The sequence below is a fragment of the Tupaia chinensis genome, unplaced genomic scaffold (assembly GCF_000334495.1).
Source record: "Tupaia chinensis unplaced genomic scaffold, TupChi_1.0 Scaffold144276_1, whole genome shotgun sequence".
NCBI classification, from domain to species: Eukaryota; Metazoa; Chordata; class Mammalia; order Scandentia; family Tupaiidae; genus Tupaia; species Tupaia belangeri.
The window spans coordinates 3,099,314-3,126,333 of record NW_006204133.1 but is presented as its reverse complement, the minus strand read 5'-3'; the positions used below and the strand labels follow the sequence as shown (position 1 = coordinate 3,126,333).

The following is a 27,020-nucleotide window of genomic DNA, read 5'->3' as shown; positions in this document are numbered from 1 at the left end:
GGAGACGGGGTGAGCACCCAAAAAGCCTAAAGCAGCAGCTAAGCCAAAGTCTGTAAGATGAAAACTAAAGTACCATATCCATAAACATCCTTACTGGAGAATATTCAAGGAGAATTAAACAGTGTGGAAGAAGACCAAAGCTAGGTAGAGATCATGGGAATGAGGATGGACAGAGTGGTCCTGGGCATCCCTGGACACTAGGTTTCTATTTTGCCTTTTTTGGGCCAGAAGGTACATATCTTGAGTTGTCAAAAAGGCCAGGAAGACCTTCTAGCAAAGTTGTGTTCGTCCCACTGTTTGAGGCCCGGACCTGGCAGCTGGCTTTCTCACTTTGCCTTTCTCTCTGTCTCTCTGGTCAAATAAAAAATATAATAATAATAAATAAAATTAAATATTTAAAATATTTGTTTTCATATTCAGGTGCTGATAATGCTGAACTGGAAACATCAGACTTAAGCCTGTTTTGCTAAACCTTATGTGGAAAATTAGGGTTTTAGGAGAGCCTTTGGACAAGTATTTATATTAGACCTGATCAACAGTTCCTTTCTACAGAATATCCTAGTTTACCTTGTTTGGTACCTATTACCATGTGGCTTTTTTTTTTTTTTTTTTGTTGAGTTTTTTTACAGGGCATGTGCGCTGACAGAGAGACAGAGAGAGACAGAAAGCGAGAAATCACCTCCCAGGGGGGATGATCACGCCGCAATCCCTTCTCCTCCATTTTCTTCTTGGCATCTTGGGCATGTATGCACACGCACCCAGCATAAGTTCAAGCCACTCGAACTGCAGTTGACTACATGGGAGTTCAGTGACATAGCCATTACGCTAACTGCTGGTCCCACCATGTGGCTTTTCATTTTTATGAGAACATGTGTTATGATTCTTTACCTTCATGTTAAAATAACAATTCTGATTTCCAGAGCATATAAATCTGTTACTATAGAGCGCTAGCAATCCACAGCCCTGTGAAATTAATTTTTATCCAACATCTATAAAAATCTTGGCTGGGAGAGGATGTTATTTAGGGAAGAGAGTCTACAAACATGCTATCTATTATACTAGGTATCTGAAATTCTGTCCCCAGATCAAATTAGAACACTGCACAGCTACCAGGTGCAAGTTTAAATAAATCAAGAAATGTGCAAGAACTATATGAGCAACTATTTGCTTTCTAGAAAGATGTAAAAGAAACTAGAATAACTAGAAAGACAAATTATATTCCTTAATCAGAACAATTAATGTCATTTCTCCCTAAATTAATTTATAAATTAAATGACAAAGGAAACTTAACATTAAGAAATTTGCTTGACCAGCTGAAAAGAGATATAGCTACAGTAAATTTTTTAAAAACCTATGTGCAGGGCCAGCAGGTGGCATGGTGGTTAAGGCACCTGGATTCCTATATGGCTGACTACATTCTAGTGTCAGACTTGGTAGCTTGAAAATCACGGGGGACACGTGTGCCTGAGTGCCCGAGCTCTTGAGAACAGTATGAAGGAGAAGGAGTTGAGGTGTGGCCACCCCTCTGGGTGGTAATTTCCCACTTTCCCTCTCTCTGTATCTCTCCTCTCTGGTGAGCGCACATGCCCATTGGTAAAAACCTCAAAAGAAAAAGAGGTGGGCAAATAAATCAATGGGTTAGAATAAAATGTCCAGAAATACATCTGAGAGATAGAAGGTAAATGTTTGTCTGGGTATTTAATATATAATAAAAAGGCATCATTTCATTTTGGTAAGGAAACTAAGCATTCAATAATGGTTGGGAAAAGTAACATTGGGTCTCTACCCTGCTCCACCTAAAGAAATAATTCTAAATAGGTTAATGAGCTAATTAAATGAAGAAATCCATTTCAAAAATTCCACTAAATATACTAAGCATAATACAAAACCCAGGAACTGTCAAGGAATGGAATTAACAAAAGATTGTGTAAATATTAAACTTCATGATGATGAGAACTATGAAGTTAAAACACATATAAGAGATCAGATTTAAAACATAGAGAAAAAGGGCCAATATTTTGGGACCAACAGCGTAATGGCTATGTCGCTGGACTCCCACGTAGCCGCATGGTTCCTGTCCCAGACCCCGTGGCTTAAACTCACGCCGGGTGCATGTGCGTGTGTGCCCAAGATCCCGAGAGAAGAATGGAGGAGAAGGGATTGCAGTGTGGCCATCCCCCCTGGTGGGTGATTTCTCACTTTCTGTCTCTCTGTCTCTGTCTGTCTGGTGAGCGCATGCTCCCTATAGCAAAAACCTCTCAAAAAAAAAAAAAAAAGAAAAAAGATTAGTAGGTATTTCAAATCATCGTCATGAGAACTGCAGGCTGAGATGTGGAGGCTTTGTGCTAGAAAATCACAACCCAGCACTGATCAGAGAGCCTTGCTGCCCCGGATGCAAGTGCTGGAAGCGGCAGTCTGCATCACTTCCATCACTAGCACTGGGCACTGCCACTGCCAGCTGCACTGCTTTGACCACCTGAGAAATTCAGGCTCCGGTCACTAGTGCCAGAGAAGGAATCTCACTACTCAGGTTCTCCGCATCATTAGCTTCCAGTTCAAGGTATTGAATCATACATCTGAATGGCAGAGCCTAGTCATGTGCCCACATCCTCCCTTCAAGGGAGGTCTGCAAGGAATACAGTAAAAATTTCACTTTCTACAGAGGGAAGTGGACTCTACCTCCCACCAAGTCTTACAAGGTGGAGAATTCTCCAAACATAAAAATGGACACAGATGCTTATCAGTGTAACCTGCATATGAAGTACAAAATTACCCATTTTCATAACTTATACTATTTAAATGGTGGCAACTTTCAAATCTATAAATTAAGCCAAGATTTGGAATCCTAATTCAACTTATTATTTGTCATTGTATATGGCCTCTCAGAAGCAGATAAGCATTTCAAATATTTCTGACCAAATTTTTGATATATATTTCCCCAATCACTGGGTTTACTCTTACCCATCCAGTTGCTCAAAGAAATTTAGGAATAATTTTTACTCCTTTCTTCCCCTTGTCTGGATGTGAAAACATTCAGGATGTTCTGTGGAATCTACCCGCAAAACATCTTTTATCTGTTCCAGGTGTTACTTGGTCAAATCCACTCTCTGGAACTTGAGGCCCTTCAGACTCTTCACCTGATGACTTCCTCTCTCCCGAGAAACAAACGGTATCACTGCACCAAAACACAGCATACCAGGGTTTTATCTTTCTCAGACATCACTTCCATATAACTGTAAAGCTTACAAATATGCCCAATTAGCTATCTCTTCAAAATTGTGTTTGAATTTAATACTGCTATTTATATTTAATATTGCTACTGAAGGAAAAAAGGAGCTGCCCATTATGCCTGCCTCAAATGTAGAACAGCTAAGTTGTCAATCATGTTTGTCCTAGGAACTTAAAAAGTAAAATCCCCTTCACTTACTCCACCCCAACTTTGCCATAACCAGTTATAAATAAGTAACCCCCACCCCCGCCCCGTGTCCTTAGGGTCAGCAGGTGGCGTGGTAGTTAAGGCATTGGGCTCTCACACCACCAACTGCAAGTCAAGTCCCAGACCTGGTGGCTTGCTTTCTCACTTGCCTTCTCTCTCTCTGGTCAAATTTTAAAAATGATGATGAATAAAATGAAGCAAAAATAATTATTAAAATAAAACCCTTATGTCCATTCCAGCTCCAACTCATAAATCAAAGCAAAACAAAAACAGTGGGGTCTAGATCCACTCAGATATATGAAAAGAAATGATTTTTTTATAGAATTATTTTATATAACTTTATTTAAATTTGACCAGAGAGGAATAGAAAGAGAAAGTGAGAAAGTAAGCTGCCAGGTCCGGGACTTGAACCATGGTCAGCCATGTAGGAGTCCAGCAGCCTTAACCACCATGCCACTTGCCAACCCCCAAAAAGGAAATAATTAATAAAAAGACTGAAATCAATGTGGTGATATCCAAACATTTTCTTATGTTGTTTCTGGTAAAGAAGTCTTTAGGTGCCTCAAGGTTCTAAAATTTTTGTGTTTCAACTGAACTATGTCCTCACAAAATTCCTGTGTTGTAATTTGGCTGTAATAGCATTAGTGGTGGAAGTTTTACATATATAATTATTATTATTATTGTTAGCAAGGGGGCATGTGCACTTGTCAGAGAAGGACAGAGAGTGAGCGAGAGAGAAAGCATTCCGTGATTGGCCAAGGTCATGCTGTAATACCTTCTTTCCCACTTCTCCATTCTGTTGAGATCTTGGACATGCATGCCCACACATGTGCCTGGTGTGTTTTTCAAGCTGCCACCATCAGGATTTGAACCACAAATTTAGCCATGTGTAATCAATTCCCTTAACCACTAGGCCATGGAGCCAGACCAAGGGTGAAAATTTAATGTAGTCACATAGTCATGGTGTTGAAAGGTGGGGCCTTCAGAAAAAGTTTAGGGTTAAACTCATCTGGGTGGTGCCCCATGATTGAAGCCTGGGGTTTATAAGGTGAAGGAATGGGACAGAGACACAGAGATACACAGATACACACTCTGCTACGCTCAAGCTTGTGCCTGTTGACATGAGGCCCACCACGAGGGCCTTCACCAGATGAGGCCCCCTCTAAACCATTACCTAAATAAACCTCTCTTTTGTTTTGTTTTTTTGCCACAGGGTACATGCACTCACTGGAGAGAGAGAGACAGAGAAGGGGAAAGCGAGAAATCGCCTCCCAGGGAGGATGGCCACACTGCAATCCTTCCTCCTTTATTCTCTTCTTGGGATTTTGGGCATGCATGTACCAGTGTCCAGCATGTTTTTCAAGCCACTGGGTCTAGGCTTCAAACTGTGCAGTCAGTCCTATGAGACCCAGTCACCTTAACTTCCATGCCACCTGCTGGACCCAAACCTCTATTCTTATGAAGTAACCAGATTTAGGTATTGTTATTACCAAGAGGACAGACTAGAACTCCTGCCCTGCCCTTGCCACAATTTCTGTGTTGTAGTTCTAACCTCTTGTATCTGAGACTATAACCATATTTAGAGATAAGGTCTTGAGAGAGGTAACATAAGTTAAAATGAGGTATTTAGGATGGGCCCAAATACAAGATGACTGGTATACCTTATAAGAGAAAATCTGGACATAGATATGCAATACACAGGAAAGACCACATGAGGACACAAAATGAGGTGACTCTCTACAAGACAAGGAGAGGTCTTGGATGAAACCAAATCTCTGCCATCTCATTTCAGACTTCCAGCCTCTAGAACTGTGAGAAAATAAGTTTGCATCGTGTAAGCCACACACCCAGAGAGTTTTATGGCAGTCCTAGCAAACTAATAAATACTACCTTGTTTCCTTTTTTAAAGAACCAAAACAGAGGTCATCTCTAGATTTTGGTAAGAGCCTAACTCACTGTCCACTAGTTTCCATTGCCATGCCAGCATCATCTCCTGCCTGGACTCCTACAATAGCCTTCCGACTGGCTCTCTGCTTTCTATCTTGCTTCATTCCGATAAGCCTGGCTCTTTCCTGGTTTAAGGTTTTCCTGTATGCCATTCTTTGTGACAAACTGTACTTTCCTAAAACGGCTACAGTAAAATCTCTCATTCCAGGGACCAGCAGTTTGTGTAATGGCTATGTCACTGGACTGCCATGTAGTTGACCGCAGTTTGAGTCCCGGACCCAGCGGCTTAAACTCAGGCCAGGAGCATGTGCATGCATGCCCAAGATCCCAAGAGAATGGAGGAGAAGGGCTTACGGCATGGCCATCCCCTCTGGGGGGTAATTTCTTGCTTTCTGTCTCTCTGTTTCTGTCTTTATGGCGAGCACATGCACCCTATAGCAAAAACCTTTCAAAAAAAAAAAAATCTCCCATTCCAGAAGCTTTTTTCTAATGACTCTGACGGTCCTCCCGTGGAGAAATGGGTATATATGTTCCCTCCCCTTGAGTTTAGATGTGTTTGTGCCTACTGAAATGATATTACTTCCAAGAATAAGTCATAAAAGGAAGTACAGCTTCTGTCCTGCTTTCCTGGGTCTCTTGGTCCTAGAACCCATCTACCATGCTTTGAAAGTCCAAGTAGTCCACAGGAGAAGGAACTGAATGAAGCCCTCAGCCCACAGCCCCAGTGAGGATCCCAGCCAACTGCCAGCACCAATTTGCCAGTCATGTGAGTGAGCCACCTTGGAAACGGCTATTTCTTTCTTTTTTTTTTTTTTTTGGAGAGGTTTTCACTATAGGGCGCATGCACTCGCCAGACAGAGAGACATAGAGACAGAAAGCAATAAATTAGCCCCCAGGGAGAATGGTCACGCCGCAATCCCTTCTCCTCCATTCTCCTCTTGGGATCTTGGGCCCACACGGACACACGCCCGGCGTGAGTTTTAAGCAACCGGGTCCGGGACGTGAACTGCGGTCGACTACGTGGGAGTCCAGCGGCATAGCCATTACGCTAACTGCTGGTTCCCATGGAAATAGCTATTTCTGATGCCAGGTCCTAGCTAATGCTGTTGGGTCAAAAGAACTATTCCCAGTAGAGCACCATGGAAACTGAAAATTTGTGAATGACTAATGTTTTAAGCCACTAAGTTTTGGAGTCTTTATTTTTTTAGAGAGAGAGATTTTTGCTATAGGGTGCCTGTGCTTGCTGGAAAGACAGAGACAGAAAGCAAGAAATCATCCCCTGGAGGGATGGCCATGATGCAATCCCTTCTCCTCCATTCTCCTCTCAGGATCTTGGGCATGTACACACACGTGCCCAGAGTGAGTTTTAAGCCACCAGGTCCAGGACTTGAACCAGTCAACTACATGGGAGTCCAGCGACATAACCATTATGCCACCTGCTGGTCCCTAGAGTGGTCTTATTGCAATAACCAAAATGAGGGGGATCTTCCAAAAGTGCACAGAAAATGTGTATTATGACTACCATTAGTCCCAAGCTTTCCAGTGTGTCTAGACAAAATGGCAGGCTGAGGGGCCACACAGGCACTCGCCAGAATTCACAAAGGAGATGAGCCATATTCACAGAGAAGCAGCTAGAAGACTTGTTTAGCAAGAACCCATACCCACACCTCAGCCTTCAGAAGGAAATGGCCTTAAAAATGGACTTATATCCAACAGTGCTGCAGGTTTGGTTCAAGAACCACCGAGCAAAGCTGAAGAGAGCAAGGCTGAAGCTCGCCCAGCAGCACCCTGACGTCCCATAGCACCCCGACACCCAGAAAGAGCAGCTCCTTGGAGGCAGCGTCAAAACCAGCGATTCCCAGAGGGACATGGACCCAGCATCCAGATCGCCGGACCATGCCTGCCCAGCCCCCCTGGTTTACACAGCCAGCCAGACACCCTCATTGCAGCTCAGTGTATGCCCCAATGTCAGGGTCCCCCAGACCCCCCTGCTGGCCACAAAATAGTCTACTTCGGCTGTTGCCGGGACCCGAATATACACTGTCTGTCTCCTATTCTGGAGCCCCTGGTGCGCTCCCGAAGCCTCAGTCCTCGTTCTTAGAGTCAGTTCTTCCCTGGGTTCTTCAGGTGCACCAGAGAGGTGGAAAAAAAAATTCACACTGCCACACCTCAAATGCAGGATCACCACCAGCTGTAAGGAACAATGTAGAGACACGGCAACAGGGACAGATGGCAAAAACATCACAGAGAGGGCCCAAAGTGGGCCAGGGGCTGGCACGATGATTAAGGTGCTGGACACTCCCATGTGGCTGATGACAGTTCTAGTCCCAAACCTGGTGGCTTGCTTTCTCACTTTCCCTCTCTGTGTGTCTCTGTCTGGTCAAATTAAAAAAAAAAAAAAAAAAAGGGGGAAAAAAAAAAAAAAAAAAAAAAAAGAAAATGTGTATTATGAAAAAACAGTACGTAGATTTCAATTTTTTTTAACCAAAACATTCAATTCCATTTCTCGACAAACCTTTTGAGGTCCCCTCACACTACCTAAAATACCCTCCTTTCCACCCAAGTGAACAGGATGGTTTCTTCTCATTCTTCAGATCTTAGCTAAATGTCATCTTCCTGAGAGCTCTAATAATAGTAGCCCCTATTATTGTCTATTATAGTATTCTCAGTTTTTCCTTCACAGCTTTTCTTACTTTGTAATTATTTATTGACTTAGCTATTTTTTCCTATGAGACCAGAGTTTTAAAATTCTAGTCTTGATGTGAGTCATGAGATCAGTTTTCTTTCTTTTTTTAAGAGAGGTTTTTGCTATAGGGCATGTGCACTTGCCAAAGAGAGAGAGGCAGAAAGCAAGAAATCACCCCTCTTGGGGATGGCCACATGACAGTCCTTTCTCCTCCATTCTCCTCTCAGGCTTTTGGGTATGCACATAAACGTGCCTGGTATAAGTTTTAAGTCGCCAGGTCCAGGACTTGAATAGTCAACTATGTGGGAGTCCAGTGACTTAACCATTAATGCCATTTGCTGGACCCCATGAAATGAATTTTCAAAAGATGAAAGAAAATGGAATATAAAATATCACAGAAATACACAGTAAGAGATAAGCATTGTGTTGGAACACTTGTTAGTATATGTTAAGTGTGTGTGGAGTACTTTTTAAAAGATAGTTTTACTCTAATTTTACTCTGGTTTTAAAAAGTTTGAAAGCTAGGCTAACTCTGAGGCCTGGTGGTTAAAGGAACTGAATTCCACATGGCAGACTGCAGGGTATGAATCCTAGTGGCCTAAAAAACACACTGGGTGTGTGTATATACATGCCCCAAATCTAACAGGATGGAGAAATGGTGGAGAAGGGACTGTGGTGTAACCTCACCCCATCTGGGGACGATTTCTCCCTTTCTCCGGCTGTTTCTCTTGGCAAGTGCACATGCCCTCTGACAAATTAAAAACACCAATCAAAAAAAAAAACTCTTTTGAAGGCCCCTATACAAAACTGTCAATTCCTGAGGGCAGAGAACTTATCTTTCACTTGCCATGAACATCTAACAGTCAGAGACAGAATGAATCAGATACCAACAGAAAAAAGATAAACAAATTGAAAACTGGAAATATGAAATTGGGCTAATCTCCATGATTACATTGTTTTCTAGTAGTATCTACTTTCTAAGTATCAGAGTAAAAAATTAATTGTTGAGATTTTAAAAAAATGGTTATGGGTCCCAGCTGGTGGCATGATGGTTGCAGTGTTGGACTCTCACATGGCTGACTAAAGTTTGAGTTACGGTCTTGGTGACTTGCTCTCTCACTTTCCTTCTCTTCCTGTCTCTCCCTGGTCAAGTAAAAAAATAACAGAAATAAAATTAAATAAATAATTCTTTTTAAAATGGCTGTGGCAGGTCAGGTAGAGAAGCAAATGAGAATACTGGGAAGAAAATGCGGTAGTCTAAATAATTCAGGCTCAGGTAACATGGGATATAAAACAAGGAGAGACTAAGGAAGAATTACAGGTTGAGAAAAGTGCAATGGGCTTGATTTAGTGGGAGATGATGCAAGAATTAAGAAACTGTAACTAAAAAGAATCATAGTTTTAGATGTGAGAAGTGTCAAGAAGCCTGGGTTGTATTCCTTAGAGGTAAGAAAAACAAAGAACTCTAATCCTGAGATTAGAGTGTCCAACATGGTATATGAAACAGTACAAGATGAAGAAGCCTAAATAAATGTGTGTCATGCATTACAATAAATTAATAAAGAAAACGAAGATTATATAGGTCAGGAGAAAATATGGACAGTCTCAATAGGTGATAGACTTTTTTTTTAATTTGTCACAGGGTACATGCATTTGCTAGGGAGAGAGGGAAAATGAGAGAGCACCCCCCAATGGGAAATGGGTATATTGCAATCCCTTCTCCTCTACTGCTCCCTCCTTTTGACATTCTGGGCATGCACATATATACAACTAGTGCATTTTTCAAGTCATCAGGTCCAGGATGAACAGTGCAGTTGGCCACATAGGATCCAGTCTCAACTACCACACCATAGACTCGCCCATAAACAATTTCAAATGGGGTAAATTACCAATAGACACTGGGCCATTTTTGTTCTTTTAAGAAAAATACAATATACACATATTTTTTATTTTCTCACTGAAGCTGTCAGTGTTAAGGAATTTACTTGGTATCACATTATTCCCTTCATTTTTTCACAGAGAATATTCCACTTACTGTGTAGCTCATGGTCGTCTGGACATGTTCTAAGTAATATATTTGTTAGCATAGTAGTTTCAATTGGACAAAACTTATTGCCAATAAAACTTGTATTTAGTTTGTCACATATTTCCAGTGGCAACCAATAATCAGGTGCTTCAATATTACAGGTTTCAATTCTTCCATTCTTTATGTCTATGAATACTTTAATTTCCAAATATGACTGTTTATATAACAAATTGAAGGAAGTATTTATACTAAACTTTGGAGTTTTGCCATATATCCACTCCCAAGTTTGTAGATCTTTGGCTTTGCTATTTATTCCAGGAAACATTGTCTCATTGGTTGGGTTTATTAGGTTAATATGATTATCAATTTCATGATAAGCAGCATACTCTGAAGCAATAGCATTCATTAGTACTTCACAGGTCAGAGTGGGATCTTTTTCCAAAAGATTTTTTACTAAGGAAGGTATGCTGGCAGTGGCGTTGCTCTTGATCCCTTGGTAAGGGCTCTTCAGCAAGGAAGACAAGAAAGTCCCATCAGTATTACATAATAAGGTACAATGGTGATAAGCAGTAGTCCGGCCAATCTTAGAAGCTGTTCCTGAGATTTTAAATTGTCCATCAAGTAAAAGGTCAAATCTCTTGGTAGCCTGCACATCCAGCTTGGGTTGGACAGCCTTCAGGGCTCTCACAACTAATTTCAGATTTTCCAATCTATCGTATTTGCTTTTGGTTGTAAAGAAAGTCAAGTTGATATTACCCATATCGTGGTAGACTGTTCCTCCACCACTTTTTCTCCGAGCCAGTTTTATACCTTCTTCTCTCATCAGACTCAGGTTGCATTCTTGCCAAGGATTCTGATGCCTACCAACTACAACAGAGGGAGAATTCCTCCACAGGAATAGAACTGGCTTGCCTTCTAGATTCATATGGTCATGGATCCAATCTTCTACAGCCAGATTTTGATAAACATCATTGGAAACTGACTGTAAAATAAGTCCATTCTTTACTGTGTTTTTAAAGCCAGCTGCTGGGACTTTGTGGTTACAAAGTAACTGGAAGCAATTCTTCATTGAAAATGGGATCAGCATGCTTTTAAAAATGAAAGACAAACAGATTAATTCTTTCAAAAAAGAAAATTAAATTCTGTTTTCTAGCCACGAGTTATTGGTTATTTTAGCTAAACTTATTTATTTCTCAAAGTAACAAGTCCAGTTGCTTTTCTTGCCTTTTAGCTTTATACATTAGTCTTAGCAACTCTATGACAGAGTATTCAGAGGAAATAACTGAAGACAAACTTCAAATCATTTCACTTGAAATGGAATAATGGCACAGACTTTTTTCAAATAGTAAGTGTGCTGCAAATACAATATGTACTATGTCTCAAAGCCAAACACATCCTTTTGAATTCACAAAAAGTACATGCTCATTGAGAAAAAGGAGAAACTACAGATAAACAAAAAGAATAAAACAATCCATAATCCCACCATCTAGAGATAATTACAATTAACGTTTTGGTAAATTGACATTTTATTTTTGTTCATTTATGCATATACACATCTGCAACACCCCCTCCCACAAAAGTATAACCATACTATATTTTGTTCATCATTAAGTGTATTTTTATATCTACTTAATGGCTGTATAATATTCCACTGTTAAACTACCAGTTTATTCCGTCTCTGTCTATAATTTCAGGTTATTTTATTTTTTTTAGTGTTTCTGTATCACCAGTAATATATTTATCAACATCTCTGCAGAACGCATTAATGTCTTTACAATTGTAATGTAATTTATATTTGACTCTGGGATATATGATTTACTGGCAGCCTAACTTTTATTTAGATCAGTATTAAATTAGGATGAACCTCCTGAGATCAGGAGAGGCAACTAGTGTATGCAGAATTATATGGAAAAGCTATGAATGAATTTGTTATTATTTGAACACTTTACACAATATTCGTATTGGAAGTACTAATGAAATAATAAGTGGCAAAAGGTTAAAAATACTGGCTACGAAAATAAAGTATTGTTATTATTATTCTTTGGAGAAGTTTTTGCAGTAGGATACACCTGAAAGACAGAGAGACAGAGAGACAGAAAGTGAGAAATCAGCCCCCAGGGGAACCAGCAGTTAGTGTACTGGCTATGTCGCTGGACTCCCACATAGTCAACCGTGGTTCGCATCCCGGACCCGGTGGCTTAAAACTCACTCTGGGCGCGTGTGTGTGCGTGCCCAAGATCCCGAGAGGACAATGGAGGAGAAGGGATTGCGGCATGACCATCCCCCCTGGGGGGTGATTTCTCACTTTCTGTCTCTATGTCTCTCTCTGTCTGTCTAGTGAGCGCACGCGCCCTATAGCGAAAAACTTCTCAAAAAAAAAAAAAAAGAAATCAGCCCCCAGGCCACGCCGCAATCCCTTCTCCTCCATTATCCTCTCAGAATCGTGGGAATGCATGCACAGGTACCTGGAATGAGTTTAAGCCACTGGGTCCAGGACTCAAACCGCAGTCAAATACATGGGAGTTTAGCAACATAGTCATTACGCCAACTGTTGGTCCTGTATTATTTTAACTACTTAATAGGTTTGTTTGCTTTTTAAAATTTTTTGCCAAAGGGCATGTATAATTGCTAGTGAGAAATGGGGACTGGGGGAGGGGGTATGAGAAAATGCCCACCGCATGGGACAAGATTATAATACAATCCCTTTTTCTCCATCCCTCCCTTCAAGACTTTGGGCGTGCCTGCATGAACACACCTACTGTTTCTCAAGTCACAGTGTCCAGTACTTGAACCATGTGACCGGCCCCATGGAATCCAGATCACCTAACCACCAAGACATGGGCTGGTTCTACTTACAGGTTAGGTTAGGTTAGGTTAGGTTTTATTTTATTATTTATTTATTATTTATTTATTTTGCCAAAGGGTGTGTGCACTCGCCAGAGACAGAGAAAATGAGAAATCACCATCCATGGGGCATGGCCACATGACAATCCCTTCTTCTCTATTCTCCTCTCAGGATTTTGGGCATACACACACATATGAGCCCAGAGTGTTTTTCAAGCCACAGAGTCTGGGACTCAATCCACAGAGTCAGCCATGTGGGATCCAGCACCTAAACCACCAAGTCCACCTGGTTCCACCTACCCACAGTTTTTTAAAAAATAATTATTTATTTACTTCCATTTGCTATTATTTTTTAATTTGACTAGACAAAGACAGAGAGAGAGAAAGGGAAAGCAAGAAATTAAGTCGCCAGGTCTGGGACTCAAACTGCGGTTGGCCATGTGGGAATCCAGTGCCTTTAACTACCATGCCACCTGCTGGCCCCACCCCTTTTTAAAAAATTTATTTATTATTTGTTTTTCCATGAGACAGAGAGAGAGGTTGGGAACAGGTACACCTACCAGGGTCTCCACAGTTCGATTCATGCCTCCCCACCAGCCTCAGCCAGCCTAGATCATAAGTGTGTACAGGGAATGCCTTGGGAAAAGAACCTGGAACCTTCTCATGTGGGTCCTGCATCACAGAGCATTACCACTGTGCCACCAGTGGGCCCCCTTACCTACCCACGGTTTTAAGTAAAACATTCCATTCTATTTCTTAAGGTGTTTATAATTTTCCTTTATGTTGAAGAACTGGGACTAGAATGGATTGGTAGTCCTTAATTGGGCCAAATTCTCTAGTTAAAGTTCTAGAAGTATAATTCCTTAAAGATTCCATATTTTCATTTCTATTGCTATATTTTATGAACTATGCTACAGAAAAACTGAACCAATTTACACTCCCTCTTCTAGAAAGGTTTAATGAAGTCTTCAAAAAAGTTCATGGAAAATGCATACTACGAAAAAACTAGGGATTTCAAAATTGATTTGCACCAAAATAAACTTGTACTTCCATTACATTTTACTATAAAATTTTTGAGTTCCTCTCACAGAAAAAGGGATACTTGAACTCAGTCTTGAAATGTGTTTTATTAGGTTAATGGGAGTAGCGTATTCTAGGCCTACGTAAAGGCAAAAAGTCATCTAATAGTAAGGCATAGGGGCTGCCAGGTAACATGGCCGACCCTGGTTTGAGTCCCCGACCTGCCAACTTACTTTCTCGCTTCTCCTCTGTCTCTCACTCTGTTCCTCTCTGGTCAAATTTTTAAAAATAAATAAATAAATAAATCTTAAAAAAAAAAAAAAAAGACTTAAAAAGAAAATAGTAATGCATGTTTGTGGATTCCCTCTTAACTGAGAATTGTATTTCCAGTCTTGCTGCTTCACCAAGCCTATGGTTATAACATCTGTGAAGCTTTGTACCCAGATCCCATTTCTTTGGTTAATGCTATTTTTTCTCATTCTGTTTCATTGAGTTTGATATAGTCCCACATACATTCAACAAATATTAGGTTGTTTGGAAAGTCATGATGCTCTTTTCTTTGTTTTTCTATACAAAAATGCATCATGACTTTCCCAACAACCCAATATATGTAGAGTGCCAATTAGGCACAAGCTAGTAAGGGAATGGAGAGGAGTCAAACTGAAGTAATTCTTAAACATTTGAACTTCTTCTAAAGGTATCTGGGATACATGCAGTATTTTAAGAAGGGAAGTATAAAGAGGGTCATTATACAAAACTGCTACTGCCGTGTTGAGTACAGATTAAAAAAAAAGATAGACTGGGGCAGGGAGAGCAGTTAACAGACTAAGGGTTATTCAAGCTAGAGGCAATAAGTGTAGTGGATAAAGTAGGACCAGTGGATGAATATGAGATACTAAAGAGGTGAACTGGTCTTTGCTTTTAGTATCTCCACCTTTTAGTGGGAGATTATAAAAAACTATTAGGGTAAGGGTCAGACATGTGGCCCAGTGGTCAAGCTTGGAGTCAAAGAAGAGTAACCTTTTTTTTTTAGTTGCCACAGTGCACATGTGCTCATAAAAGGGGGATGAGGAGAAAGCACACCCCCCCATGGGGTATGGTTATGCTTAATTTCTTCTCCTCCATTTCTTTGTATTGCTGGGATTTGCAACATGTGTGTGCATGTACACACATACGCACACGTGCCCAGTGTGTTTTTCAAGCTATGAGGGCCAGGATTCAAACTGAACCCTGTGACATGAGTTTCCTTAACTATTAACTCCTTAACTATTAGCTATATGGCCAGCCCCAGGATATTTTAAGGTTTAAAAACAAAACTATATTGGGACCATAATGGCTATGTCACTAGATTCTCATGTAGTTGACCGTGGTTTGAGTCCCGGACCTGGTGGCTTAAACTCATGCTGGGCGAGTGTGCGTGCGTGCCCAAGATCCTGAGAGAGGAAAATGGAGGAGAAAGGATTGCAGCATGGCCACGCCCCATCCCCCCCCCCACGGGGGGGGTGTTGATTTCTTGCTTTCTGTCTCTGTCTTTTTGGCGTGCCCTATAGCAAAAAAACTCTCAAAAAAAAACCCCTGAAAAACAAAAACAAAAACAAAAAAACCCGTAATGTGATACAGGTTGAATATCCCTAATCTGAAATGCTCCAAAATCAAAACATTTTAAGTGCCAACATGATGCCACAAGTGGAAAATTCCACACCTGATCTCATGTGACAGGTCATAGTCAAAATGCTGTAAGATGAAAATATTGTATGAAATGCCTTTGGGCTATGTACATAAGACGGATATAAGACATAAATGAATTTGTGTATAGACTTGGGTCCCCTCCCCAAAACATGTCATTATGTGTATGCAAATAGCGCCAGACTGGAAAAAAATCCAAAACCTTAATACTACTGGTGCCAAGGATTTCAGATAAGGGATTACTCAACTTGTAATTAAAATATAGTGCCCTAATTGTTGTGATAGGTGAAATTATATCTAATTGGAGGAAGTGACCCTCTATTTAGTGGAAGTGACCTTGAAGTTAGACATAAAAGGAATAAAGAAAAATATTTCACCTATGTGCAACAGTTTGATGGAAAAAGAGACAGGACTCAGGCAAAGAATTTAATTACACTGGCTGGAACTTTTGAGTACAAGAAAGGGGTGTTGTAAGAGACAAGAAGGTAGGAGAACTAGACAGCCAATTATTTTTAAGTTATTTAATTTTATTTATTATTATTTTTATTTAATTTGACCACAGAAGAGAAAGTGAGAAAGCAAGCCACCGAACCACTGTCAGCCATGTGGGAGTCTAGTGCCCTAATCACCACGTCACCTGCCAGTCCAAAGATCCAATTTTAAAGGGCCTTAAAATTCATATTAAAACCTTGAACTTTACCCTGAAGGCTACAGGAGAGCTGCTGAAGAATTTTAAGGAAGTGGAAGATCACAGGTATACTTTACAGATATTCAAGCATGGATAATCTACAATACTGTACTTGGTAAGTGGTTAAATGAGGATGAGAGAATGGGGCTGAAAAAGAATCTAAAGATTATTAGTGATCTTGGCAAGAACCAGATGCAGGAGGCTCGAAATGATGACAATCAACATATTATAATAGTAAAGTGGGAAAGCTAAAGCAGCAATCAGAAGGAATGTGGAGTTAAGAAAGAACTTAGAAGCAATATACCTGACCATGTTTAGATGCTGGTAGGAGAGTCAAGAGAGGAAGAGAAGGAAACATTAGTGAAAGAAAGGTCTCTGCACAAGTGATGGTGCTGGGATCCAGAATTCAGTTAGAGAGGCAGCCTTTGAGAGTAGAAGAAATCTTTTTCCACTGGGATTCAAGGGAGAAGCAGTAATAAATAGGTGTAGTGGAGATGCTGTTAAATTGGATAGTGTCTGAAAGTGATGATTCTCAAAGACCCTGTGACCACACTTCCCTAAAGTTAAGGCTCTCAGTGTTTTTTGCATATGTGAAGTGTGAGAGTTAGCACAGCAGTTAACTTGAATTTTAATCCTGACTCTGCCACTGGCTAATTGACAGATAGTTCGCACAAATAGTTTAACCTTTAGCTGCTTTCATAGTCTCATACCTCAGAATAGTTGATAAATGTGTTAATATGCATACAGCATCCATATCCAGCAAACGTGAAATACACTGTTAACTGTTTATTATTGAGTTCTTTCCCTCCCATTTCTATTCTTCCACTCATATTGTTCTTGTCACTTAATATGCATTCTCTTAAGTGTACAAGGATACCTAACTTATGATATCATAGTGGCATTTGATAATTTAACTACAGGCCAAGATACTGACTTTGATCAAAACGTAATCTTGTTAGGGTTCCCAAATTGCCTCAGTTTATGTAATAAACCAATTAATATATGATGAGTCATGGATCCATGTGTCATGGATCATGTACTGTTCCAGTTTAAATACTTTAATAGTGTCCAAAATATTTCTATTTATCCAGGTATTGTGTATACAGAATGAATGAAACATAACAAATGTATTAATTAAATAAATTTTGCAACAAGTATATAACAAGTATTCTTGGAATAATACAAGACACAGGAGCAAAGACTGGGAGGTTAAGATGAATACCTAATACAGGGGGAATCTTCAAAAAGCTCCCTGAGAGGGGACCAGTGAGTGGCGTGGTGGTTAAGGCACTGGACTTCCACCTGGTCAAATGGTTTGTAGTCCCAGACTCGGCAGCTTGAAACTCACACTGGGCACGTGTGCATGTGTGCCTAAAATCCTGAGAGGAGAAAGGAGAAGAGATTGCGGAGTGGCCATCCCCCCTAGGGGGTGATTTCTCACTTTCTGTCTCTCTGGTGCATGTGCCCTATAGCAAAATAATTTCTATTAAAAAAAAAAAAAAACTCACTCTAAGCGCATGCTATGAAAATACCATGCATGGATTTTAAAAATTTTTGCACCAAAATACTTTAATACCGCTTTTCCACAAACTTTTTGAAGTCTCTTTGTATGTGTCAGAAACTGTTCTATCTAGGTACCTGAGCATATACACAAACAAGCTTCAGTGACAATGCAACATTTTATCTGAGCACTGAAAAGATGAGAAAAAAGCATACAAAGAGGAAAAAGTGGAGGCAAAAGAAACGTCTAAAGAAACCTCAATGCCACCTTGCATTTTTTTTTTTGAGAGATTTTCGCTATAGGGCGCGTGCGCTCGCCAGTCAGACAGAGACATAGAGACAGAAAGTGAGAAATCACCCCCAGGGGGGATGGTCACCCCGCAATCCCTTCGCCTCCATTCTCCTCTCGGGATCTTGGGCACACACGCATACGGCGTGAGTTTTAAGCCACCAGGTCCCGGACGCGAACTGCGGTCACCTACGTGGGAGTTCAGCGACACAGCCATTACGCTAACTGCTGGTTCCCCCACCTTGCTGATTTAAAGGAGAATTATAGGTTATCGACCTGAAACTAAGATAAACTGGTTATCAAGCTTTATCATATAAAGATTACTTGAATACATTCTCAGAAAGGACAGAGTTATATTTCAGACCTGAGGGGTTGGGTCCTCAGCTCCTGGGCCCAGGAGAAGTCCTGCTCTTAAGGCAGGATACCCCCTCCCTTTTAGAGGAAGCCTGGATTCATCTCTCTTATCAGACCCTGACTGCATGACACACAGTATTTCTTTAGTTGTCAGGATATAGTCAAACAATTGAAAGCCTGGTAAAGTGTATTTCTTTAAAATCGCTTCACATAGCTCTATTCTTGGATTTTCGTTACTATAATAATTACATATTTTTCCTTGGAGAACATACTTGTTTCTATGTACTTGGGGACACTTCACTACCATTTTGCATTGACAAATATGCTTCTGGGTCACCGAACAGAAAGGAAAAAGAAACAGAAAAGGAGCGAAAGAAAGAGGCACAATCCCGTCTATCTTTCTAGGCAGGCCCAACTTCTTCACATAAAACCTAACCGAGACGCTGTCACGTGCGACCTCTCAGACACAGCACCGTCACATAACCCACCTGGAATCTCCCTACGGTCTCGGGTGTGCTCTACCTCGCCTTTTTGGCTCTGTGGGCGTGCACACAGCTGGCACCCCACACGTTTTAAGAGGTTTACCCTCCCTCCTGTGTTCAGGGTCAACCGTTCCTAACAACGACACTAACTTGTCTCAAGAGCTCAGGGTAACCCGGAGGGCCCGAGGCGGTGAACTCGCCGCACCCAGCCTGCGGCCCGAGGAATCCACCACCGCCAGCCACAGTCCGCGGAATCCCGCCTAGACCTGCTTCCGCTTTACCCACCTGCTGCTTCCGGTCCCGCCACGGCGTCCTGAGGCTGGTGTGGGAGAAGGAGGAGTACCACGAGGATCACCCACAGGCCGCGCTCACGAACCGGCCCTGCAGGCCCCACCCCGCAGGCGGAGGCAGAGGCGGGACCTCCCCGGGGCCCCGCCCCCTGAGCGCCTGCGGCCGGAAGTGCAGGCTGGAGGCGGGTCCGCGCGCGCCTTCGCGGGTGTCGGCAGGATAGAGGGACCGGGGCAGCCCGCGGCGTTGCTGACAGCCTTTGCGCCCGGCTAAGCCAACGCAAACCAGATTGGAGGCATAGAGGCGGGCCACGTTTGAATAAAAGCATCGGAAGTCAGAAAACCCCAGTTTAGATGGGAGTTCTCCGCGTGACAGCACAGATAACGGCCACTCCAGGGCAGAGGAGAGGCGGGTGTACCGAGTTGGAGAGGTGCATTTCCTGGAGCGAGCTTAGGAGGGTTCTCAGAAACCCAGAGCAGTCAGGTCACTCGCTGGGCTGGAGTATCAGCCAATAGTCCTTACAGAACAGGTAAGCATTGCGCTGAGTCATTGCACAGCTCAGTGCAAATGGCAGATGTCTCCACTTCAAAGCTGAGGAAATTTAAGTCTGTTTGGAAAGATAAATTGTCCTTAAGTAAAGATCGGTATTCACAAAACACTGTGATAAGTGGACGAAAGTGGATCAAAAAATAAACACTAAAGATAAGATTTGTGCTCCTTTCCACTTGGTGTGCGCCTCATTGCTTTTGGCAAGAAAATCCTTGCGGCTCAGCAACCAAGGTAGCAAGGTAATGTTTTCAAGTAACGATTGCTGCATTACAAACTGCCTTAGACATCAGTGACTCAGCGAATTATGATCCCTAACAGTTATGTGGGCAGTTGAGTGATCCCTCTGCCTGTCACCTGGGCTTCCTCATGTGGCTTCATTCAGCAAGGACTGGCTAGCTCCCACATGGCTGACTCTACAGTTCAAGTTCCAACCCTGTTGCTTGAAAAACACACCAGGGCTGGGAACCAACAGTTAGCATAATGGCTATGTCGCTGGACTCCCACATAGTTGACCATGGTTCATGTCCTGGACCTGGCTTAAAACTCAGGCTGGCTGCGTGTGTGTGCATGCCCAAGATCCCTGGAGGAGAAGGGATTGTGGCATGGCCATCCCTCCTGGGGGGTGATTCCTAGTTTTCTGTCTCTCTGTCTCTCTCTGATGAGCACACGTGCCCTATAGCAAAAAACCTCTCCAAAATGAATAAATAAATCCTTCTGAAGATACGCAATTTACCAATCTTTTGCAGAGTTTATCTACAGTTGTTGCAGAAACAGACTGCCAAGAAACTAAATGCTACTCAGAGAGTAGAACTCAGGTTTATTACACTGGTGGATCCAGAGGAGTTCAGACCCCAAGCTCTGGGCCCCAATTTGAGGTAGGGTAAGAGATTATATTGGTTTCTAACAGAGAAGGCCAGCATGATAAGCACATAGGCATAGGTGATGGCTGGCACAGGGGGGAAAGGCTGCAACAGTTACAGACCATAAGGAATTCAAAATTCAGCTATTTCTTTGGCCTTGAAGCATGACAACCTCCTCTCCCTAGCCAGGCTTCAGCTGCTGAGCATCCTCCCCTCATGAGTTGGCCTTTTGTTGCTGAGCTTTGTTGCTTATTTTCTGTATTGCAGGTGGCCTAGCTGGCCATTTCCTGCCTCACAGTGACCTTTCATAGAACACAAATACAAAATGTAGAGAAAGGTAAAGTACTCTAATGCAAAAATCTCAAACTGGAAATGTAACATAAGTGTGAAATGCTGGTGTCAAATTGTTTAGACACTTTTTAAAAACCACTTGTTAAAGAAATACACTATAATGAAAATGTCTTGCTGCTATTCAAATACTGTTACTAAAAAGACTGGTTTTTAACAAGGACAGAATATAACACTAGAGAAATCTGCTTTGAATTTTGGAAGGCTTTTTTTTTTTTCCCCACAGCAACTGTCTTTAGAATATGCATCATCAAAAAATGCAGTCTAAAATAAAGCAAGAGTCCTTCATTTTGTTAGGTTTCCCTAATAATGTTAAATTCTTATTTCATAGCCTCTCTCAATCAGAAGCAATTTTTGGTTTCTTTGACAATATATGCAAATTACTTCACTCCACATTTGTCATTTCTATTCTGTTGCTTTCTTTAACATGTACCACTGAACCCAAGGCTTTCTCTGAAAGAGATCCTGTGCCAGTCCCTTCAGTCTTTGAAAATGTTCTTGGTCCATGTCTTCTTACCTTGTTTTCTTGGTGTTTTGAAATGACTGAGTCACTGGTTCCAACCTGCTTTTCTCAATCCCTAGCATTAAATGGTCATCCACTTTTGAATCCACGCCTATAGCAGATACCTGAGTAGCAGATTTACTAAGTGAAAATTTCATTAGGACATGGGGTCAGAAGGTGGCGTTGGACTCCCACATGGCCAATCACAGTTCAGGTCCCGGACCTGGCAGCTTGCTTTCTCACTTCCTCTCTCCCTCTCTCTCTGTCCCTCTCTGGTCAAATAAAATAAAATAAATGAATAAATAAAGTTAAACAAAACAATTCTTTAAAAAAATAAATATACCATTAGGACAGCTGACCAAATATTAAGGCAGTTTGCAGGTAGGTACCTTTTTAAGTAGTGGAAATGTTCCTTCAAAACTTGGGTACTGAAAAACAAATACAGGTAACATGTGAATACAACAGAAATTTCAGTTAACTGAGGTAGGAGAGAGGGACCCTAAAATATAATTAGGGTATGGGCCCAAAATGGAATCACAAAATGGCTAAGCTTTGAGATGGAGACAAAGCAGCTCTATAGCTTGCTCTTTGAGAGACCTCTTGCAGCGGTGGCTCAGTGACTGACCTATACCCAAAACAAAGGCTTTTTCCAGGCCCCACAACATTCCAGGAAGAGGATAACATAATGGTTTTCATGGCTCAAAGCTTCTAGACAAACAATCTCCTGACTTTCGTACCCACTCCAAAATTAGGAGAATAACTGGACCCATCCAGCATGTGCTGTTCCCTACCAGGAGAGGAATATATGTACAAGTCCCACCTAGGACAAATCTGGAGGACAAATCTCTTCCTGACCCAAACAAAAACCCCTTGCCACAGTTCTTCCTGGACAACCCATTTTCCAGGACCCCTCTCTTCTTGGGAGCTCTGTTTTTCCTTCCCTCTCCTTTAATAAATTCCCTGCTTTGCTATACCTACTCTTCTGTGTCCATGATTCTAATTCTTCCTGAGCATGGGACGAGAACCCATGTCTCACTGCAAGTGTGGGCTGATCACCCCTGCACCCTCCGTGTTCCTGTGTCATAACTTCACAGCAATGTTTGAATGAAATGTTATGGTGATGCTAAAAATACAGAGTAAAATGCCTTCTATCCTTAATTGTTTACATTTTCTTTTGTGGAAGAGTTTGCAGGTTTTATAGATTCCTTTATAAACAAGAATTCATCTGATTTTATGTTTCATTACCATTGAGAAAATAACAGCACTTCCTGTCCTTTCTACTGTTCTCATTAGCAAAACTATTATTTATTATTATGGGTTAAAGAAATAATTACCAAAGGCCACTCTTTTAAGAGTTCTGAAAAAAATCTAATCAAGTATTTTATTAAGAATACCTGGGACCAGCATATGGCATAATGGCTATGTTGCTGGACTCCCACGTACTTGCTTGTGGTTGGAGTCCTGGACCCAGTGACTTAAAACTCATGCTGGATGTGCGTGTGTGTGCACCCAAAATACTGAGAGAAGAATGGAGAAGAAGGGATTGCAGTGTGGCTATCCAACCCCCAGGGAGGTGTGATTTGTCACTTTCTGTTTCTCTCCGTCTCTCTGGCAAGTTTAAGTGTCCTGTAGCAAAAATCTCTTTCCAAAAAAAAAGCCTAATATGGAAGCAAGTGGGTGGTGTAGTGGTCGACCACAGTTCAAGCCTCAGACCAAGTAGCTTGAAACTCACACCAGGTATGTGTGTGCACATGTATGCCCAAAATCCTGAGAGGAGAATGGAGGAGGAGGGATTGCAGCATGGCCATCCTCCCTGGAGGATGATTTCTTACTTTCTCTCTCTCTGTCTCCCACTCTGGTGAGTGCATATACCCTATGGCAAAAATCTCTCAAAAAAGGAAGGAAGGAAGGAAGGAAGGAAAGAGAAGAGAAGAGAAGAGAAGAGAAGAGAAGAGAAGAGAAGAGAAGAGAAGAGAAGAGAAGAGAAGAGAAGAGAAGAGAAGAGAAGAGAAGAGAAGAGAAGAGAAGAGAAGAGAAGAGAAGAGAAGAGAAGAGAAGAGAAGAGAAGAGAAGAGAAGAGAAGAGAAGAGAAGAGAAGAGAAGAGAAGAGAAGAGAAGAGAAGAGAAGAGAAGAGAAGAGAAGAGAAGAGAAGAGAAAAGAAAAGAAAAGAAAAGAAAAGAAAAAAGAAAAGAAAAGGAAAGGAAGGAAGGAAGGAAGGAAGATTGCTTAATACAGGCTAGTTAGTGGTGTGGTGGTTGGGGTGGCTGGATTCTGCAGTTCGAGTCCCAGACCTGGTGGCTTGAGAGGCATGCCAGGTATATGCATGTACCTAATCTCAAAAGAAGAAATGGAGGGAACCAGCAGTTAACATAATGGCTATGTGGCTAGACTCCCACATAGTCGACCGTGGTTCACGTCCCGGACCTGGTGGCTTAAAACTCACACCAGCATGCGCCCATGCCCAAGATCCCGAGAGGAGAATGGAGGAGAAGGGATTGTGGCGTGACCATCCCCCCTGGAGGGTGATTTCTCGCTTTCTGTCTCTATGTCTCTCTCTGTCTGTCTGGCGAGTGCACGCGCCCTATAGAAAATCTCCCCCCCCCCAAAAAAAAAAGAAGAAACGGAGAAGGAATTGCAGCATGACCATCCCCTATGGGGGGTAGGGAGGTGCTTTCTCACTTTCTCCATTCTCTGACTCTTTCCAGCAAGCATGTATGCCCTCTAGCAAACTAAAATAAATGATAAGGAATGCCCAATGTGTTAAGAGAAATGAGAACAGAACACAGAGGGAGACAGAACTGTGGAAAGGTTCCCAAAGGGAGTAAGACTGTCAGGGTAGAGCTTTGAAAGACAGGCAGGAGGGACCAGAAATGGCATAATGGTTATATCCCTGGACTCCCACATGGTCGACCACAGCTCAAGTCCCAGATTTGGTGGCTTTAAACTGTATGCTGAGCACATGTGCAAGCCTGCCCAAAATCCCAAGAGGAGAATGAAGTAGATGGGACTGCAGCGTGGCCACCCCACCCCCAGTGGGGGGTGATTTCTCGCTTTCTGTTGTCTCTCTGGTGAGTGCACACACCCTAAAGCAAAAATCTTTCTTAAAAAAATAAATAAAAAGAAATATGGGCAAGAATTTGCTATAGGCAGAGTTGACTAAGATGTCAGAAGAGACAGGCTTACTGGCACAATAAAGATTTGAGAAAGTTGAGTGTTTACTAGAGAACGATGATCTACTAAAATGTTCTAGTAGCAAGCAGTGATCTGGAGCAGACTCCACAGCTGTCAATGAAAGCACTAGCCCCCCCCCTTTTTTTAAATCAATGAAAGCACTAGCCCCCCCCCCCTTTTTTTAAATAATAATCATTAATTTTTTATTAAATTTCTAGTCAAACATGACAGTATATTTTTATCTTTATAAAAACTTAAATATTTACAACATAATCAGTTTGGAAAAAACAAAGAAAGGGAAAATGAAACCAAGTATTCAAAAGACAAAAGCACAGAAGAAATATAGCCTGTTAATGTGCCTGCCTGACCCTGGAGTCTGCTGCTAGAGTGCCAGGCTCTCAGCCTCATAACTAGCAGTTCAAAATCTCCTCCAGCTTTAACATGTCCAAGGCGGGGATTTTGGTGACTTTAAAGAAGACCTGATGAGAATACTTGGAACGTATAGTTTTGAGAACCTAAAGGCAGCAGGATGTTCAGCTGCCTGACCAAAGGGTGAAGCTCAGAGATCTTGTAGCCACTGTAAAACTCCCGGGTTGGAGCCCAGTGTCCAAGGTTCTTCCTGTAAAGGGCCAAGAGGAAGGAGCTCACTGCTAGCATGGAAGCCCTCTCCTGGATATAGTCATATTCCTGCAGGGTCACCTCACAGATGAAGCGAAACAAGGTTAGTGTCTTCATGCTGGCATGGACACACCTAGCGTATCTATGCAGAAAATGATAGGCGATGGGAATGTCGATGTCAAACTGGAGGGTGTGCAGGGGGCTGATTTCCATGGCAAGCATCTCATCTTGTGGATACATATCACAGATGTAGAGGAAGTCACCTATAAGGTGGACACAGGGGCTCCTCAAATTTTGCTTCAATCAGAAAGGCAGTGGAACCAAGGAGTTGTAGCTTGTCTCTCTTACATACTCTCTCCACCCGCTTTACTGCCAAGTACAGGGCTTCATGACTCATTTCAAAGGACATCTGTACCTCCACCAACCAGTCCACCAGAATGGCCCTCATGCCACTGCTAATGTCAGTTTGTCTGTTCATGTATTTTGTAAGGACAAACTTTTCTTCCCTTTGCTTCATGTAACTAAAGATATCCTTGGCATATATTGAATTGAAAAATGGATCACTGTGGTTATTATCAATATCTTCCAATGCGGTCACCCTCTTCTGTGCTCTCTTGCCCTGAGGTAAGAAAAGTTTACTTGAACCAGATTCACATATACTAAAATTGCTGGCAGTATTGGACTCGCTCACACTGGACATGGTGGCAGCAATGGACTTGCCTACCCTGGATGCAGGAGTAGTGATAGACACATGTGGGCTGGTCTTAATTGGGACTATTAAGGATGTTTTGAGAAAGCCATTTTCCTTGCAGGTAGGAGTCTCTTCCAAGGCCAAGGGTTCTCTGGAAGATGACTCCTTCTGAGTGGTGGGTTTCTTATTTGAACCTAATATCTGCTTAAAAAGAAATGTCTCATTGATGGTAGGCTTCTCCTTCAAGGCTGATGGCTCCTTGAAGAGGGCTTCCTTCTCAATGATGGGCTTCTCTTGCAAGGCCAAGTGTTCCTTCAGTGTGGCCTCCTCAACTATGGGTTTCTCTTGCAAGGTTAAGGGCTCCTTCAGGGTGGCCACATCCTCAACTGTAGACTTCTCCTGCAAGGCCAAAGCCTCACCGAACAGGGTCTCTTTCTCAATGATGGGCTTTTCCTACAAGGCCAAGCATTTCTTAAGGGTGGCCCTCTCAACTATGAGCTTCTCTTGCAAGGCTAAGGGCTTATTGAAGAGAGTTTCCTTCTCAAAGGGGGGCTTCTGTAAGGCAAAGGGGTCACTGAATAGGATCTCCTTAATGCTGGGCTTCTGTGCAAGGCCAAGTATTCCTTAAAGAAGGTCTCCTTCTCAATGTTGGGCTTTTCCTCCAAGCCCAATGGTTCCTTCAGGGTGGCTTCCGATTCCCTATCTCACCCTCTGCCATCTCCCACCCTCCTCCCACACTGTGTCTGGTATCTATTGTTGCTTTCTATGCCTCCCCCATTTTATTGTTTCACTAAATATCTTAATAAATCTAAATATTTTCAATAGCAAGCACAGCTGATATGTACATATCCGTGAACACAAGTCTGACTTTAGGCATAAACAAACCTCAGTGAATAGAATGAACATACTATAAAGTAGCACCTAACTAGGGCTATATAGCTTAACTGCAGTCATCAAATAGGTATTTCTAATGCCTTTTTTTTTCTTCTGAAATTTTTTTTTATTAATTTACATTCATTCCCTGAGCATCATCA

The 27,020-nt window shown here is 41.9% G+C and overlaps 4 protein-coding genes across 6 annotated transcripts in view; all 4 read right to left on the bottom strand.

Annotated features, from left to right (window-relative positions):
• MRPL30 (mitochondrial ribosomal protein L30) overlaps nucleotides 1-19,307 on the bottom strand; it is a 64,221-nt gene extending 44,914 nt beyond the window's left edge. Inside the window, exon 1 of the mRNA XM_027767458.1 lies at nucleotides 19,244-19,307. The gene's annotated coding sequence lies outside the window, so the exon portion shown is untranslated. The remainder of the gene's footprint in view (nucleotides 1-19,243) is intronic.
• LIPT1 (lipoyltransferase 1) lies at nucleotides 2,938-19,363 on the bottom strand. Of its 3 annotated transcripts, none has more exons than XM_014583439.2 (3): nucleotides 18,965-19,222; nucleotides 10,105-11,183; nucleotides 2,938-3,175 (listed from the first exon to the last, which is right to left on the bottom strand). In XM_014583439.2, exons 2-3 carry the CDS (start codon nucleotides 11,180-11,182, stop codon nucleotides 3,087-3,089), a joined length of 1,167 nt encoding a protein of 388 aa, XP_014438925.1. In that variant the 5' UTR covers nucleotide 11,183; nucleotides 18,965-19,222; the 3' UTR covers nucleotides 2,938-3,086. The 3 variants fall into 3 exon arrangements, with proteins under 3 accessions (XP_014438925.1, XP_006166657.2, XP_027623258.1); XM_006166595.3 differs by lacking the exon at nucleotides 18,965-19,222 and adding an exon at nucleotides 13,500-13,540; XM_027767457.1 differs by lacking the exons at nucleotides 2,938-3,175; nucleotides 18,965-19,222 and adding an exon at nucleotides 19,244-19,363 and having other exon boundaries at nucleotides 9,853-11,183.
• A 2,025-nt stretch (nucleotides 19,364-21,388) lies between these two features.
• On the bottom strand, nucleotides 21,389-21,666 carry CUNH2orf15 (chromosome unknown C2orf15 homolog; the record flags this gene model as incomplete). The annotated part of the gene is given in 2 exon segments (XM_027767548.1): nucleotides 21,389-21,486; nucleotides 21,489-21,666. Coding segments are annotated over 2 exon segments (276 nt in total), but the record flags the coding sequence as incomplete, so codon positions are not given.
• Nucleotides 21,667-25,087: 3,421 nt separating this feature from the next.
• The window catches only part of LOC102472695 (G2/mitotic-specific cyclin-B3-like), a 4,952-nt gene continuing 3,019 nt past the window's right edge, over nucleotides 25,088-27,020 (bottom strand). The window contains 4 exon segments of the mRNA XM_027767547.1: nucleotides 25,088-25,190; nucleotides 25,192-25,563; nucleotides 25,565-26,591; nucleotides 26,594-26,674. Of these exon segments, the coding sequence (XP_027623348.1) occupies nucleotides 25,088-25,190; nucleotides 25,192-25,563; nucleotides 25,565-26,591; nucleotides 26,594-26,674 (1,583 nt within the window).

Coding starts and splice junctions, on each gene's coding strand:
- LIPT1 (XM_014583439.2), bottom strand. CDS start 11,182: ATGCTGATCCCATTTTCAATGAAGAATTGCTTCCAGTTACTTTGTAAC. Junction 3,176..10,104: donor AGACGACCATGAGCTACACA/GTAAGTGGAATA, acceptor GTTTTGGTGCAG/TGATACCGTTTGTTTCTCGG.